At 40.7% G+C, this 18,378-nt stretch overlaps 1 protein-coding gene and 1 non-coding gene across 3 annotated transcripts in view; both read right to left on the bottom strand.

The window, feature by feature from the left end:
* LDAH (lipid droplet associated hydrolase) overlaps positions 1-17,019 on the bottom strand; it is a 104,429-nt gene extending 87,410 nt beyond the window's left edge. The window contains exons 1-2 of one of the 2 annotated variants that reach the window (XM_055122624.1): positions 16,955-17,019; positions 10,444-10,599 (exon numbers count right to left, since the gene is read on the bottom strand). In XM_055122624.1, coding sequence (XP_054978599.1) covers positions 10,444-10,597 — 154 coding nt within the window. In that variant the 5' untranslated portion in view covers positions 10,598-10,599; positions 16,955-17,019. Of the gene's footprint in view, positions 1-10,443; positions 10,600-16,593; positions 16,814-16,954 lie in introns of those variants that run through there. The other variant, XM_055122625.1, reaches the window with a different exon arrangement.
* On the bottom strand, positions 11,542-11,655 carry LOC129400368 (U5 spliceosomal RNA). The gene has a single exon (XR_008627611.1). It is a non-coding gene; the product is annotated as a U5 spliceosomal RNA (small nuclear RNA).
* Positions 17,020-18,378: the final 1,359 nt, after the last annotated feature.

An 18,378-nucleotide genomic window follows, 5' to 3' on the forward strand; every position in this document is an offset into this window, starting at 1 on the left:
TTCCAAATTGCTTTTTGTGTTTGTTAGTGTCAGTTTTGTTGAACATCACTAAAACATCTTCAAAAGTGGTAACATGTGCCTTATTCAGCTTCTGGGCCACTTTGCAGAGGAAAGAGTGGATGTGAGGTAAACATCATCAGGGCTGTACCACCTCTCTGGTGGCAGCTGTGGATGACACTGTCTCATGCTTTATATATATAAAAGCATGTATATATATAAAGCATGTATATATATACAGCGTATATATATACAGTGTATATATAGTGTATATATATAATATATAATATATATACACACCTATACATATATATACCTTTATTTGGATATAGATATAGTAAACTGAACCTAAATTTTTAAAATTATAATTTATTGAATCACACAAAGCATTAATTAATCACAATTTTAAAATGTATACACTTAAAAATTCACCAAGTTCATTGCCTTGATCATGTTTTATACTTAAATCTTCAAACTGTTTGAAATACTATTCAGTATCAAGTACAAAGTAGCAATCCAGCTTCTTCACAAGTGTCCCAAGACCACTGATTATATAACACATTCTTTCTGCACTTGAAATGTCTTCAGCTCCAATCCTAAAACTCTTACATTTGCTTGCTAATTCTGATTCCAAGTAATTCTTATTTTCCTTTTCTTCTTTGCCAACACCATACTGTCTTGATTAGTATATTGCTTTTTATTTCTTTTTTTAGTGTTTCAAAACCTGGTAAAGCAAATTGCTTCTCTTTTTTCCCCCCCTAACTTTCGAGGTGGGTCTCACAGCCTTTATAATTATTTTCACAAGTTTCAGTTTTTAGAAATCTCTTTGGAATTCTGATCAGAATTTTATTTCATTTATATACCAACTGAAAAAGATTTGAGTCTAAAAAAAATATATTAGTGGCTATAACCTAGGACTGTGCTGGTCTCAAATTTAAATAATTTATCTCAGCAAAGTTCCACAACTCGTTTCATTTGGTTGAGAATGGTAAGTACTGTTAACATTATATATCAGGGGAAAGAGCGGCTAGGGTATCTGCCTTGCAAGTGACCAACCAGGGTTCAATCCCATATGGCCCTCCAAACTGCTAGGGGTGACCCCTGAGCCCAGAGAAAGGAGTAAACCCTGATCACTGTTGGGTTTGAACCCTCCTGCCCCCACCCCACCCCCACCAACTACATGTCAGGTGGGAATACAAGTGCTTCACATACACTGACTCATTTCTGACATGAGAGTAGTAATAATAATAGCGCTATTCTTATTTTCATATTATGAATGAGGAAAATGAGAGCGGTTAAATGACTTGTCCAAGATTAGAGGAAAATAGTGCTCATAACTCTTTGGCGACTGCCGGGGACTGAACTGGGGCTGGCAACGTGGAAGGCAAGATCTTTAGGCCCTGCACTATCTCTGACCTTGTTTCCCTCTATTTCTATCCAATCTATCAATGTGGCTCAAGTACATTGAGGGATATGGAATCTTATTTAAGATGAGGTCAGAAAGGAAGAGAATATAAGTATGCAATACATGTCGGTCTTCCTAGGATATTTGAATTTTAATCTAAGTAATATTGGGAGGGTTTAAGTAGGTTTAAGTCTCAGAGCTAAAGCTTGAAAATGTATTTCTGTGTTAGAAGGGTAATTAGGAAATGTGAAAATTTTCATGGCAATGGAAGTTTGCAATTTAGATAAAAAGGACAACTTCCTACAAATTCCATTTGAGAAGTAGATAACCTGAAAAACTCAATATTGATTAAGAAATTAAAGCTTAAAAACTTCTCACAAATGAAATTCCATATCCTATGTTTAAAGAAGAAACAATACAAAATCAACACAAACTCTTCCAGAAAACACAAGAGGAAAAAATACTTTCCAATTTATTACATGAGTTTCATACCAAAACAAAGGCATTACAGAAAGAAAACTGCAGGCCAGCATGCCTTGTGAACATAATGAAAAAATTCTAAGCAAAATATTAGCAAACTCTATTCATCAACCTGTTAAATTGAACAGTACATCATGACCAAATGGGATTTATTTAGCAGTAAAGAGCTGGCTTAATGTTAAAAAAACTGTTATGCTTCATCAAGTTAATAAAATGAAAGAGGAAAACCATGTGATCTTTTTAATAGATTCAGAAAAAAGCTGGAAGTTTCTCCTTCAGGAGTTGTTAAACACCTAACAACATGCAGCATGAAAATTATAAATCATATGTTGACAGGAACTGCATTATAAAAAACTGAGTCAGAGTTACTGCAGTTGCAGGTTAAGTTATAGCAGTGCTTTATGAAGCAATACATGTATGTATACTTTACATCCATGTAGCACGGCAGCACTGTCGTCCTGTTGTTCATTGATTTTGCTCGAGTGGGTACCAGTAATGTCTCCATTGTTAGACTTGTTACTGTTTTTGGCATATCGAATACACCATGGGTAGCTTGCCAGGCTCTGCCATGCGGGCAGGATACTCTGGGTAGCTTGCCAGGCTCTCCGAGAGGGACGGAGGAATCGAACCCTGGTCGGCCATGTGCAAGGCAAAACACCCTACCTGCTGTGCTTTTGTTCCATCCCTTACATCCATGTACAACTATGAAAAGTAAAAAAATACTTTAGTCACCAAAGTGTGCTAAATACAAAAGACTGGTTACTATAGAAAATATTCTTAAACCCATTTAAAATTTGTAACTTGTCCTGGCTTATTTTCTTATTCTCCTTCATCACCACTAAAAAGGAATTAAAAAGAAAAATAGTTTTCAAATGCCTAAATTAGGGATCAACAGACTGCAGTTGCCACTCATTACCAACAGAATTTTCCCTAACTACTAGCGTTGTTTTCTTGAGAAATCGTCATTATTTTCTGTATGCATTTTCTCATTTTCAGCACAAGTAACATATGTGATGCATTATTCTTCTGCCCTTTGATTTTTTCCTATTGATAGTGTATCTTGAAGATTATTCTGTGTAAGTTCATAAAATACTTCCTCACTTTTTAATACTTCTACGGATTCACCACGGTTTAAAAAAAACCAAATTGTTGATTAGATTATTTCCCAAAATTTGTCATTTCTAAACATTCTCCAGTAAATAACCTTTTTTTGGGGGGAGGGGCTGCACACTAAGAGGTGCTCTGAGTTTACTCCTGCTCTTTGCTTAGGACCACTCCTGAGGGCTCAGGGGACCATATGGGCTGGCGGGTATCAAACCCAGGTTGACTGTGTGCAAAACAAGTCCCCTACCTACTGTGGTACACTGTATTGGTGCTCCTGCCCCACATTTTAAGCTCCTAAGAATAGTTAGGGGGCTAGAAAGGTAGCACAGCAGGTAGGTCATCTGCCCTGCATATGGCTGATCTGGGTTCGATCCCTGGCATCCACATGGTCTCCTCAGCATCGCCAGGAGTGATTCCTGAGTGCAGATGGCCAGGAGTAAGCTCTGAGATCACTGGGTGCGCTTCCCCTTCCACCCCACCCCCAACACACAAAAGAAATACTGAGGCTGGGCAGAGCAATAGCACAATGGGTAGGGGGCTGGTTTTGTATACAGCCAACCCAGGTTTGATCCTAGACACCCCATATGGTCTCACACGCAACCCAGAAATGATCTCTGAGCTTAGAGCCAGAAGTAAGCCCTGAGCACCACCAGGGGTGGTCCAAAAACAAAACCAAAACAAAAATGGAATAGTTACTTATAAGGAAAAGACCAGGACAGGAGACAAGGAGGTTCTAGAAGGTACTTAAGATTCAATTGTATTATTTTAAATATTTACTTTAGAATCCACTTAACTCAGTTCTTATCTTTATTCTGCTTATTTAATAAGTATATGTAAGTGTATATCAATACAGACAAAAATATGGAGGTATATGTAAGTTATTAGGAAAGGGATTAATGTAGGGAAAGGATAGTAAAGGAAATTAAGTTAAAAAGGGATGAAGAAAAGAAGAAAAATCTGCACTTAAAATTAAAGCAGTACTTGTCACCAGAGAGACAGAACAAGAGTTAAGACACTTATTGCCCTGCAGGTAGCTCATCTGGGTTCAAATCCCTGGGGCTATATGGCTCCCTAAGCACCAGCAGGGGTCACTCTTGAGCACAAAGCCAGGAATAAGCCCCAAGTACACCCATGAGTGTCTTCATTCTCCTCCGCCAAATGGAAGTGGTACTTATATAATCAAATGTAAGAACTTGCATAAATTATTTTTACTTAAAATATACGAAATAGAGAATTAGCCACAGATTGCAGAGGAATAAAGCCATTCAAGAGAGAACTCTCCCCCCGTTTCATTATTCCCTCTTCATAACTGTGAAATGTATAGCACTGATTCCCCTGACGGCCTGACATTCCAGGTACCAGATTTGGGTATTTCCAATTAAGGCAAACTACTTACTTCCTTTCCCGCTTTAGACATACATCCACTAATTTCATGATTATTTCAATCTCACATTATCACCCTAGTCAACTCTATTAATTCCTGGCTATCTATATAACAGAGAAATGTAATTAATATAGGTCATCTCATTCTTAAAATATTTCTAATGACATAAGCTTTATTCACCAAGCCTAAAAGTTAAATTCCACCAAAAGAAGCCATAGCTTCTTATAATTCTCTATCATGTCACATATAATCAATAGAGACAAAAAGTCCTTTCAAACTGAAGACAAGAAGACCCAAACTCATTACAGAGGTAGAAATGAAAAATGTAATGATGGATGTCTAAGTGTGATTGCTATTTCACCACTTACTGTTACAGTTTACGTTATCCTTTATGATTCACCAACTTAACTCCTTAGTTAGGAAACCACAAGAAAATATAAAGGTTCCTGTTTATGTAATCATACGTATGATATGTACCATAATATATATAATAGATGATACCATATGATCTATATGACAATCATAAATTATAATCATAGTGTTTATTTTATAGATATGTCTACATCAATATAGAGATAGAAGGTATAGAGTTGTTAGAAAATATTTGAAACAGAAATAAAATTGTATCAAAGAGTATCAAAATGTGCTACAAATACATGCTTGAACATGCATATGGTCAAATGTCTGAGCAATGTCTAAAAGAGGCCATGCTGATCATCTTGTAAGCCCTACTGCCAATAAAATCTAGCTATCCAATATTGCAGTTTTATATGTATACCTTCCCATTATTCTTATAGCAAATGAAGGTTTCCATATATGGGTTCTTGTGTAAGATAAATTATTGTTATGTGAACAGAACTTTGAGTCTGTCGGTGGAGCCTGTCTGTCCCATTTCCAATCACTGTACTCTCAATAAACCAGACCACGGTAAGTTCGACTATTCCCAAATACCCCTTCGATAAACAGAATGGTTTAGTATGTTCTATAGTGGGTTCTCAAAATGCCTCTCTTTGCACATTAAACTACATGAAGAGAGTATGAGGATACTGCTACTTAAAAGAAAGTCTACAATGGAGGTTTTCCGGAAAAGATGAAATTAGATTAAGAGTTTCTCAATCTGATTCTAATAAACCAATCCTCATGGTAATGAACTTGAGAGTAATTCATTAGTTTGATATTTGCAAAAGCAAACTGACTTAAAATAAAATGCTGTCAGTATCAGTGATGAGCAAATACGATGCCTATAGTGGCTTACTAATCGTTGATATACTGCCCTCCTAACTTCCCCCACAGCATATATGGACTAAGCTCAGAAATAAAGCTGAATTCTGAATCCCACAAAGTAATGTGCAGCACCAGTCTACACGCTCTCCTGCACGCCAATGAAAAGGATCAAGAGAAGCAATAAAAATAGTGGCCAAATATAAAAGAACACTAGGAAACTATGGTGACCTGAAAATGTCAAGGCACTATAAAAGACTGAGTCTACGTAAGGATAAAAGTTTTAAGCTTCCCTTTTCCCACAGTGCCTTTACTAAAATCTCTCCCCGCACCACAGATTAAGTCTGGCTTTGTCCATGATGCTCTTGCTTTCCTGCCTCTTCAGCGGACAGTTTCTCCAGCACTCAGTGCATCTTAACAAGAGCAAATATGTTTGCAATACACTGTTCCTTCCTAGCACCTATTACAAATGAGGCAGTGACAGGATACCCCGCGTAGGGAAGTGAAGTGAACTTCTGATCAGTGACTTACCACAATCAGTTTTCCTCCTCCAAAACTCAACTAATCTACTTCCATCTATGAACTTAAAGTTCTGTCCTAGAAATCTAGACCTCAAAATGGTCTTTTCACATGCCATTTAGTGTCTTAAGTATTTCCAAAATCTGCTGGATCCAAAGAGCCAACATCTTTGTCCCTGAATTCATGATCTATATTAAGTTCCAAGAACTTTCATTTTAATAAGCTAGAACAATTAATATCTGTAGCCTGACCAGTCCTCTGCCATGTTTAAAACACAGATCACCTCTCCTGCAGAGTTCTTGAATCAGACGGTCTGAGACAGGGCCCAGGAATTTGCATTTCTAACTAGTACTCAGAGGTGTTACAGCTGGTTCTACTACCACAGCTGGTTCTACTAGCACAACTACAGACCTAATGTTTTCATTATCTGGAACAGGTTACCAATACAAAGTTCTAACTCACATAGCTTCTCCTTGATCAATCTTCTGCCCTTTGGACACCATTCCAACATACCTGCTATGTGAACATAACCCTGCAACAAAAATCTAGTTACTTGTCCTTAGCCACTACTGCAGTCTTTACCATACATTCCTTTAATCTTGCAAATTGCTTGTCTCAATCCTGCCCACTTCCCTCAAGTACCCTCTCTACCCTCTGCATTCTTATTCTTGACAAATTACCTAAACTCCTAATTAACAGAAAATACAGAATTTATGAACAACCCTACTCTGATAGGCCTTCACAATTCTTCATTCAGTAACCATTTTTCCCTTACAGTCTTAGAATAATAGTTATCCCCCAGTCCAAGGTAACATTTCAACAGATTTTTTCACTCTGCCACAGCCTCTATTTATCTGCGCCCACAAACACCACTTGCCATGTATATAATTTCAAGCTCTCCCTTACTACTGGCAGAGAATGTCACTTTTTGTCTTGATAGGTGTCTGCTGACTGCTTCCAAAAGACTGCTACACAGTGGCAAAAGACAGGATATTTATTTTCAGAAGAGGCTAAACAAAAATCCAAAAGAGATTTTGGATCAAGAATCTTAATTTAGCAAAGAACAGAAGGCCTACACTACAAAGTTAGATTAAAGGTTACTAAACTGCACGCTCCTTAGGTCAGCTCTAAAGATTACAAGAAAGCTTTCTTTTCACTCCTCACACAGAAGGTTGGAAAATTCTACTGTGGAAATACCGTGGAACAACCTACAGAACAGCTATAGATAATGACAGTTGGAGATTCCCAGATGGAAGGTTGTAGCCCTGTTGAGTCACTCTAAACAGTGTTTCATGTACTGTGACCATCTATCTGGCCAGGCTGTTGTGGTTTAGGCATCCAACATAATCAAGTCCTGGCAAGCCCCTTAGAGCAGGGTGGCTGGCCAGTGCAGGTACAACTGTGGACAAGTCTACTCATGATCACAAAACTTCCTATCACTTGTCAGTATCTTTCTCTAAAAAATGAATAGATAGGTGGGGCCAGAGAGATAGTACAGCAGGTAGGGTGCTTGCCTCGTACACAACCGACCTGGACTCAATGCCTGGCACCACATATGACTGCCCAGGCTCCGCTGAGAGGGATTTCAAGAGCAGAGTCAGGGGGAAGCCCTGAGCACTGCTGGATGTGATTCAACACCACCCCTCCAAAAAAAAAAAAAAACAACCCAAAACAACCCCTACCCCCACTAATCAAATATGAATGGATAGAGGACAAAAAGATAGTACGAGGGTTAAGGCACATGCTTGACTGCGGCCCAAACCCTGCGCCTGTTCCACTCTCACTACCACCTGGGACCCTGAGCATCACAGGGATGCAGCCGTGGAGGACACCAAGCCCTCCTGAATGGCCGGGCAGTCCTGGACACTGCACGCTCTCAAGCAGCACCACGATCTTAGGCCTTTGCATTGAACAGCAGCAGGTCCGGTTGGCTGGGAATCATGAGGCACTCTAAGCAGCTTGGCAGTGCCCCCGCCGCCCCCGCCCAAAAAAAAAAAAGCACCCCAAGTGAATAGATAGTCAAGGGTTACCAAACATTTGACGGAAAACAAACTAATAAAAACCATCAGAAAAAAAAGGAACACAATTACTAAAGTAAAAACCATTCTAGAAGTTAAAAATAAAATGATAATGAAATAGAACACCGAGAAACAAGAAAAAAAGAGCCAAAGGCTTGTAATCCAAGTATCCAAAGCTTTCTGTTTAAAAAGGTGCATCAAACCACCTTTTTAAAGACAATGTAGGAAAAAACACATCAATAGCTGTGCTATAGTGGTCTTCCACACACAAAGGATTAAAAAATGGAAATCATATCAAGATTTCTCAAAATATTGTATGGACGGTGCAAGAGATAGTTCAAGTCACCGGGGTACAAGCACTGGGGCCCAAGTTCAAACCCAGCCCCACCACAGGGACCCCCAACTATTAGGCCCGTGTGACCTGGCACTGCTGTGTGTGGCCCCAGGGCTTGCTGAGCACTGCTTGGAAAATAATTCAAACACTCCAAATTCTAAAGAAAAACCATCTCCAACCTAGACATGGGCTGGAGCGATAGCACAGTGGGTAGGGCGTTTGCCTTGCATGCGGCTGACCCAGGTTCGATTCCTCCGTCCCTCTCGGAGAGCCCAGCAAGCTACCGAGAGTCTCTCGCCCACACGGCAGAGCCTGGCAAGCTACCCGTGGCATATTCGGTATGCCAAAAACAGTTACAAGTCTCACAATGGAGACGTTACTGGTGCCCGCTCGAGCAAATTGATGAACAATGGGACGACAGTGACAGTGATACAGTGAACCTAGACATGTTTTGTTTTTGATAACTTTTGTCAAAGATTTCTGTCCATTTGCTGCTTCTCAGAAAATGACTAGAAGAAGCGCTTCATGGAAAAACAAGACAATAAAACAAAAGAGGAAAAAAACATGGGTCCTAAACAACAGGGAATCTGGTTCAGAAGCAAGCGAATGAACTCCCAGGTTGGAAATGCAGCCATCACTCTAGCCCAGAACATCTCCAAGAAAAAGGGAACTGACTGAATACTCAAAAGCCCCGAGAGGACTTTCCCCCCCGCCCCCTCTTGTGTGGAATATATTAAGACATAGAAAACAAAGTGAATAAAAGAGAATCACCAGTCCAGGGAAAACTAAACAAGTACATGAAACAATAATACCATGCAAAAGAGAAATACAATCATAATACCCTGTAAGCTTGGCTATATTATTTACATATATAATAAGTTTATATATATTACACATGCTTAGTTTCATATTAAATCTTTTTAAAAAAATTTTATTGAATCACTGTGAGATAGTTATAAGCTTTCATGTTTGGGTTACAATCACATCACACAATGATCAAACACCCATCCCTCCACCAGTGCACATTCCCCACCACCAGTATCCCTGGTATACCCCCCCTTTCCAACCATGGCAGACAATATTCCCCATACTCTCTGTCTACTTTTGGGCATTATGGCTTAATCTTGAAGGCTAATCTATTTATGCATTCAACTCTCAATTTAAAGAATGCTTTAAATAACAATAATTAAGTGATCAGCAGAATTCTAGTGACAATGCTCCATCAAAAGTCACACGGGACCCAGTCAAATTCCAGAAAAAGAAACCCCCTCCAAGAAACATAGAATCATTTTGAAATGGGGCAGAAAGTTGTTTTAAAAGGCATCAGAAATATTTGATAGAACCTCATTTACTGCACTATTGTTAAGAAAAACTAAAAACCCTACGGGTTGGGCTGGACAGATAGTACAGCAGGTGGGGAGCCTGACTTGCATCCGACCTACCCAGGTTCGATTCCCAGCACCCCATATGGTCCTGAGCACTGCCAGGAGTGATTCCTGAGTGCAGAGCAAGGAATAAGCCTGAGAACGCTTCGTATGGCTCCAAGCCAACCTCTCACCCCGCAAACAGCACTGTAGCACTGTCTTCCCGTTGCTCATCAATTTGCTTAAGCGGGCACCAGTAACATCTCTATTGTGAGACTTTTTGTTACTGTTTTTGGCATATCAAATATACCACAGGTAGCTTGCCAGGCTCTGCTGTGCGGGTAGGATACTCTCGGTTATGAATATATTCTCAATATGACTTAAAATATACATATTATCTATTCAACAATGTGACATACATAATACAAAGGCGCAGAAGAAAAAGCAGAAAGTCTCATCATCAAAGCATTAAGGGTAATGAGGATGATTCTATCTCCCTTCCCTTCATAAAGTTTTCTGTATTTTTTCACATCATCTTTAATTCTCATAATAGCATTTAAAAAATTAGAAATAGCTATAATGATCTGCACAAAGTCTCTTCCAGATTTTTAACTTACCAGTGATAATGAAGATAAGCAGCTTAGGCCTGTTGCCACTCTGATCATTGAAGAGATCAGTCCAGGGTCCACATTTTATAACCTGGGTTTCAACTCCACAACATAAAATGAATTCCTCATGTATAGGAATTTCTTCCTTGTTTTCTGAGTCCATTTCTAAATGGGGAGAAAAATATGAAGACTCAATAGAATGCAAAGTGTTGCGTTAAAGGTAACAGCTATGAATGGAAGTATAAATTTCAATATAACTAGAGGGAGATGCCACAGGGAGATATGGGAATCATAAGGATATTTAGTGATTCCTTGGGTCAGAGTGATAGTACATTGGGTAAGGATGCTTGCCTTGCATGTGGCAGACCTGGGTTCAATTCCTGGCACCCATATGGTTCCCTGCTAGGAGTGATCCTTGAGTGTAGAGCTGGGAGAAAACCCTAAGCATTGCCAGGTGTGGCACAAGAAACAAATAGAATAAATTAAAAAAAATAAACTTAAAAAAAGTTCAGCAATTCCAAATTAGATTGCTGAGAAAAATTAACCACAAGAGTAGGGAGAAACAGGATGCTATTTCTTTGGTGAAATAAGGACTGCAGGTGGTATATAAATCAAAATAGACTGGCCTTTCCCACAATGTGCCTCGCCAATGGGAAGTGACAATGACCATGGATAATGTCCACTTTCTAGCTACAGGAATCTCTTAAGTTCTGTGCTTTACCAGTGAAGACAAGTCTCTGAACTTTTGCCTGGTGAAGACTTGGAGAAAAGTGCAAAGGATCTATTTTTTTCATCCTTACCAATGAGCTCCTTATTCCAAATTCTCTAAGCATATTTTATGTATTATTAAAGCATTACATTATTAAATTATAAAATGGGTAGATGGAAACAAATGGGATATAAGAGAGGAAACATTTCCTAAATAATGAAGATAAGTGCAAAAATGCAGTCACAATTGACTTCTACGGTTCCTTTATCTTTACCTCTGCCTTTACCACAGGTATCAACTGGAACTTGCCTCAGATTGCCAGTCTCTTTTCTTCTCCCCGCCTCTTCAACTACCCCCTCGGTGTCCAAACGCTACAATCAAGGTACCCAAGATTATAGTGGCTTTATATTATTAGCCTTGCAGAATAATGGTTCAAAGCTCAGAATTGTGCCTCTCCACGGAAATCTTTAGTAAAAGGTGAAAGATTTATGCGACCTGAAGAGGCTGGCCTTCCATCCTAGTTTATGTTGCCCTTGCTTTTCTCCATTCCAATGGAGCTGGCAAGTACCTAAGCTTCCTCTGGGCCCACCTCTGCAGCCTAGATTAAGCTGTTAAATACAGTATCGAGTAAGACACATATAGAGAAGACACTGACTAAATTTACTTTTACCAGAATAAATTCCAAAATTATGTTAAATTCATAATTACTTAAGTAAATGACATAGAGCGAGTTCAAACGAGCACAAAATTTATGAGAATTCAAGAAGACATGGACGCTACTCAGTAAAAACTATAAAGAAACAAAAACACTAAATAGAACACAACCGAGAAAGAGTTAACATAAACATTTAGAAAGCACTTTTAATTTTACTTCACACAGCCACAAAAAAACAAAAGTAAAAAAAATTTTTTTAGGAAATTCAAGTTTGGAAATTCAAATTTTGTCTCACCTAAGAATCCGAGGTAGCAGTTCAGCAAACTGTCAGATTAACGAATGAATGACAGTGTGCTGTAATTATAGACTGATGGCTCCGCCTTCAGCACCAGCCCACAAGCAATCTTTAAGAAATCAGTTTTGATAGGCAGCAAGAGTTCCATTTGGCAGGTGAATGCAATCTGTACAACTTAAGTAAGCCTTATTTCCTGCACAAAGGCATTCATCTGTTATTACTAATGGAGCTTTTTTTAAGTGATTTTTTTTCTTGATTAAATCTCATGAAACGGAGTATTTCTAAAACCCAAATCTACTAAAATTTGATCGATATAAATGGTAGGGGTTCAAATTTATAATACTTATTACTTACAACTTCAACCAATAAAAACAATGAATTGTACTCATGAACAAAAATATTTGCAAGTATACTTATAACTGCGTTACGTGTATCTTTGGCATGAAAATAATGCCTAGCTTCTATTTAACCTGTAACTAAGAATTCTGCTTTATTCATCCACTTAAGAACTGAGGTGTGGGGGCCGGAGCGATAGCACAGCTGGTAGGGCGTTTGCCTTGCACGCGGCCGACCCGGGTTCGATCCCCGGCATCCCATATGGTCCCCCAAGCACCGCCAGGAGTAATTCCTGAGTGAAAAGCCAGGAGTAACCCCTGTACATCGTTGGGTGTGACCCAAAAAGCAAAAAAAAAAAAAGAACTGAGGTGATATAAAGGGGTTTTTGTTGGTTGGTTGTAATTTTTGGTTTGGGGAATAACCTTGCAGTGCTTAGGGCTTATTTCTGGCTCTGTGCTTGGGGGTCACTCCGGATAGTGCTCAGGGAACCATATGTGGTGCCAGGGATTGAAACGGTGAGCTGTATGCAAGGCAAGTGCTGTACATCTGTACTATCTCTCTGGTCCTGAAATGATAAGTTAAAAAAAATACAACTTAATGTTGCAATATTAGTCTTCAATTAAACTATGTAACTCTTAAGGAGAAGAAGCAAGACCACTTATTTTCAAAAGCACTAGACATGGGGCTGGAGCAATAGCACAGCGGGTAGGGCGTTTGCCTTGCACTCGGCCAACCAAGGTTCGATTCCCAGCATCCCATATGGTTCCCTGAGCACCGCCAGGAGTAATTTCTGAGTGCAAAGCCAGCAGTAGCCCCGTGCACCGCCAGGTGTGACGCAAAAAGCTAAAACAAAACAAACAAAACAAAAACCAAAAGCACTAGACATATCTGATACTTGTACTATTTACCCGATATATATTATTTATCAGATACATTAGATATCTTCTTCAAATACAAAAACTATACACATAATTATTAAAGGTAAATTGGGACTATTAATCTCACAGTTACAGAGCTGAGCATATATTTTACACTTGATCTTAGCCAAAAGGCCGAGAATCGATGAGCATATATTTTATATGCATTTGAGCCCTGACTTGCAATTAATTAGTGTTATTCCTGGGCACCAGTGTTAAAATAACTTACAAGATCTTCAGTGACTGGACAATGAAGATTAAAGTTTAAAAGGCCCAGGGAAGAGATATAAATTGATAATTAATATCAAAACACAACACAACTAGTTCAAACATATTCAAAAGTGACTACAGAGACCCTATTTCAAGTTTGCTGTTAAGATTAGCTTAGTAGCAAATGTTTACCTATTTGAGAATGGTATATAACAGAAATGAGCTAAAAGTTGGCTACAATTAGAAGTTTTTTTTTTAATGCACATTACAATTATGTTTGTTCTTGCTTGAGCAAGGAAAGATGGGCTTATTTCAAAACAAGCTTCCACTGAGAATAACAGGAAGTCCGAGACAATATTGGAAAAAAGTAATAAAACAGCAATCAGGAAAAGAACTGTATAAGATTGTGTTGGTAACAAATAAAAGAAGAAACAGAAAACCTAATAGATAGAAAAACCTACCATAAATAGGAAGCCTAACAAAAAATGAGATGAAAACAGTGAAGTACCTGTTCCAGAGAACTGGAATAGCAAGTAAATATATTTAAATCCAAGGCCAAAAGTATATTAAGTTAAAGAGACTATGCTAATTACCTACGAGTGAAGCTGGTCATACTGGATAAAGATCAGCAAGGAATCACATGCTTTCCACAAAAGATACACATCATAAGTAAGGAAGGGAGAGGAGGGTTAAGAGACGCTTCCGTGGCTAGGGCACCTGCCTTGCAAGCGTGCGGTCCTGCATTTCATCTCCTGTGCAGTCTTCATGCACGGACCAACATCCGGGGCGCTCTGTTTGTTCTCGGCAGCTCTACTATTGCCGATGCCCACTGCTGCAAGCGCGTTCCGGCCATGCCGCAGCCAGGTGCACAGCCAGGTGCGTGTGAGCAGGGCAGCTGAAGGGTGTAAGCGCCGGTGAGGGCACTGGATGAGTGTTCGGACACAACACCCCAGCATGTGTGTGACTAATGGCATTGCAACAGGAACATGAATACAGGAAAGAAAGCACAAAAGAGAAGAAAAAAAAGATAAGGATACACAAGAAATGAAGGTGAAAATATGAGACACACCATGCAAATATGAATCAAGAAAAAAGATGGTACAAGGAAATCAGATTTTAAAAATAAACTTTAAAAAAGCATGTATAGCAAAAGGGACATTTTTCAGAATGACTAGTGTCTGTGTGTGTAATTGTTCAGAAACTGTAACAATTCTAAACGAGTGTGTAACTATTTTAAGTTCCAAAGATATGTTAAAACAAATAGAGAAAGGGGCTGGAGTGATAGCATAGCGGGTAGGGTGTTTGCCTTGCACTTTTTTTTGTGTGTGTGCAAGGGTTCGATTCCCAGCAATCCATATGGTCCCCTGAGCACCACCAGGAGTAATTCCTGAGTGCAAAGCTAGGAGTAACCCCTGTGCATCGCCAGGTATGACCCAAAAAGCAAAAACAAAAAAAAAATAGAGAAAAATGAAAAACAGGTTAAAACTTAAATATGGACATCTAACACCACCTGTTTTAAGGGCTAAAAATGTTTTTATTGAAAGAATTTTAGAAATGTGAGGGGAGAGAATGAGCGGGACATGTATGTTCAAGAAAGAATAGGGGCTTCTCCGGAGTGGAAAACGCCTCTCACACAATTCTTAGAGTAGTCTGTGAATAAGCCAAGAAGAAATGATAAAATTTTAATATCAAAAACCTTATTTCTTGTGAATGAGTTTTCTTTCTTCTGTCCAGTCCATATACATTACTCTCTCTGTGTGTCTCTTGCTATATTGGCTAGGACCTTATGTGCAATTCAGAATAGAAATACTGATAATAGGCTTATTTGCTTTGATCTCATCTACACTGGAGACTAGAAGTACTGGTAACAGACCTCTTTGTATGGATCTCAAACTCAGAACGATTTCAGTATTTCACCCTTAGTAAAATGTTTGCTGTAGGTTTTTCTCTTTCTTATATACCCATACATCAATTAAAAATCTCATATTTAATTTTTTCTTTCTTTTTTTTTTTTTGGAGGAGTGGGGGACACATCCCAAGTGGTGCTCAGGTTCCTAGGAACCCCTCCTTGTAAGATGTGGACAACCAGGTTAGTGAGGGCCTGAAGATGAGGTGCTGCGTGGGCCCTGAGGTATGGAATACCTGGCCCACCTCTGAGGGGCTCAGAGGCCTCCACACGGCTATGTATATCCTGCCGCATCGGTTGGTTGGGGAGCTGGGGGTCCAACCTGGTGGTACCATCACTCTGCCCACACCCAACATTTCTTTCTTAAAGGAGTGTGTGTGTGTGTGTGTGTGTGTGTGTGTGTGTGTGATGCAAGATAGTTTTTATTGAGTGTAACTTTTTAGAAAGATGGAAGGGAAAGAGAGTAAGTACTGTTCAAGGGAAAACACAAGGTTGTCCAGAGTGGAAAAGCAAGCAAAGATATAGAGACACAAGTAACAAGGTATGCATGTGTTCAAGGAAAAACACCCGCTTGGGGAGCAAGCCTAAAAGGCCTTTTTACAGGCTGAATTTTCTAATATATGTTTCGTAAAATTTGGATTATTTTCTCCTTTATTCTATTTGTGTAGAATCATTAATTTTGAAATGTTTACCGCATCGTTTATTTCTGATATATACATATTTTGGCTGTCAGGTGTAAGTTTTTTAAAAAGTATCTAAAATATTAGTATGCCCCATTTTATGGGTGAGGGAAACAGCGGGGCATAAAATACAAAATACCAAGAGGCACGGTAAACGGCATCGAAACAGCCGGGATGACTTCCCCCCAGATACTGCACTTGTGAATTCCAGGGAGGTAAGCACCATTTCCCCCGGGAAGCTGTAGGGGTTATTAAATATTAAAGCAAATTCGACTGAACCTCGACGACAAGGTCCGTTTCGGACGCTGTCCAAAGAGTCCGTTCTCACGGGTGCCTGACTGAACAACCTTGGCAGGGGTTGGTCCTGCCTAGGAGCTGGAGCCCCAAGGATTGCAAGGACCCTCAGGCCGCGGGCTGCGATGCAAGAAGGCAAGGCAGGGCGGCGGCTCACCTGCCCGGCGCTACTTAGGGGTGCAGCTGGTACAAGGACCCAGGCCTCTGGAGCCCCACGACCGGACGCTGGTTCCCTCCCGTCCAGCGTCGGACGTCCGGGTTCCACTCCCCAGGGGCCCGCCCGAGTCGTCCAGCAGCGTGGCCGCGATCAGCAACGCGAATAGAACGCAGCCAGGGGACTCCGGAACAAAGTGCTCTAAAGCCCCGAGGTTGGCGGGGGGGGGGGGGTGTCGCAGCACTGCGGACGCACATGGATGCATGGCCCAGCGCTGCAGGAGCTTTGCGAGAAGCCAAAGAGAGGTCAGGGGGGGACCCCGCCAGTCCTGGCACAGCCAAGCCCACCCGGGCTCCGTCCTCACCTGTCCGCTTAGAGAACAGCGGGGCTCTCCAGTTACGGTCCAGGAAAGGCGGCGCCGCGCCGGAAGTCCCGCCCCCTGACGTCAATACGCCGCGCCGCGCGCCGCCCGGGCTGCGGGACCTGCTGGACTCGCGGAAGTCCCGGGCTTGCGGGTGTGTTTGACTCTGGTCTGTGGTCCGGCGCTGCGCGCCCCAGGACGGTGTGTTTCTGGGTTGGGGCTTCCTCCGTCCATCACTCGCAACTCATCCCCCTCTTCCTTCTGTCATCTTCCATCGACTCTCTGCTTCTGTTTCTCCAGTCTCTTTCCCTCCGGTTGGTTTCCCCTCCCTCACTGCTCGCTGAGTTCCGTTCCCCTTTCCCTCCTTGGGGGAGAGCGGCGGTTCTCCCGTGTTTGCAAGCCGGCCCCTGCAAAGTGCTGCAGGTGTTTATCCTGGAGGGCATCTAGAACTATTCATCCCCGCCCCTCCTCTCCCCTCCCCCCCCCCCCCCCAGCTCCTCGAAGACAAAGGTCACATTCCTCTTGTCAACTCTGGGATCCCCAACACTCGGGAACGGTAGTGGTCAGTGTGTATCACTCCCCCCAAATGCACGAAGGGATATGATGTAGTTTTCTAGCTAAGGGTGGTCGCTGGCTGGCACACTGCGAAACAGTGAATCTCCCGCACAGTGAGAGGAAGCCTTCATCTTTTTGGAGTCAACAGCTCAGGGACAGCCACCACCATCCATCGAGTTGTTAGAAGTAGACCAGTACATCTTCAGTACCCCGCCCCCTCCCCCCCCCGCCTTTCGGTTTTATTTCTTAAATATTAGTTAGCATAATGAGTTCACTAACTCTTGTTCGTTATGAAAAGCCACTCACGGCGGCACTAAGATCCTTGAATGAATTAACTCATTTTAAATCCTGACAGCAACCCCAGGGGGTTAGTATTAACATATGAACATAAAGTCTGGAAAGACAAATACACAAAATAAATGAGCATTACATGATATGTTCAAGGTGTCCCTCATTACCATGCAAAACTCAGTGTCTGCAAAATTCCAATGAGTGTGGCTCACTAAGACAGTATTTCTTTCGGCCCTTTGCTTAGGCATTTGTGGGGCATTGCTCAAATGATTTAAAGTCTCTGGTTTCATTAAATAAGCCTGTGCCAGAAAAAATTAGCCAAAGGGTTTTAATCTTTCTTAAAAATCTATCTTTCCAGATCTTTGGCTATTCAATTACCCTTTATATTACATTATTCTTGGATAAATATTCTCACTACTTCTGCCATGGTTCAAATGCTTTCTCTTCTACACCTGGACTACTCACAGCAACTTCTTAATAGTTTTCCAATTGTCTTTTCTTAATAACTGCTGCTTCCCGAATGCTCTCAGTCAATTCAGTAAATATGGGATACTTTTCCACACAATATTCTGTATGCCGAG

This window comes from Sorex araneus, chromosome X (assembly GCF_027595985.1).
Source record: "Sorex araneus isolate mSorAra2 chromosome X, mSorAra2.pri, whole genome shotgun sequence".
Lineage (NCBI taxonomy): Eukaryota > Metazoa > Chordata > Mammalia > Eulipotyphla > Soricidae > Sorex > Sorex araneus.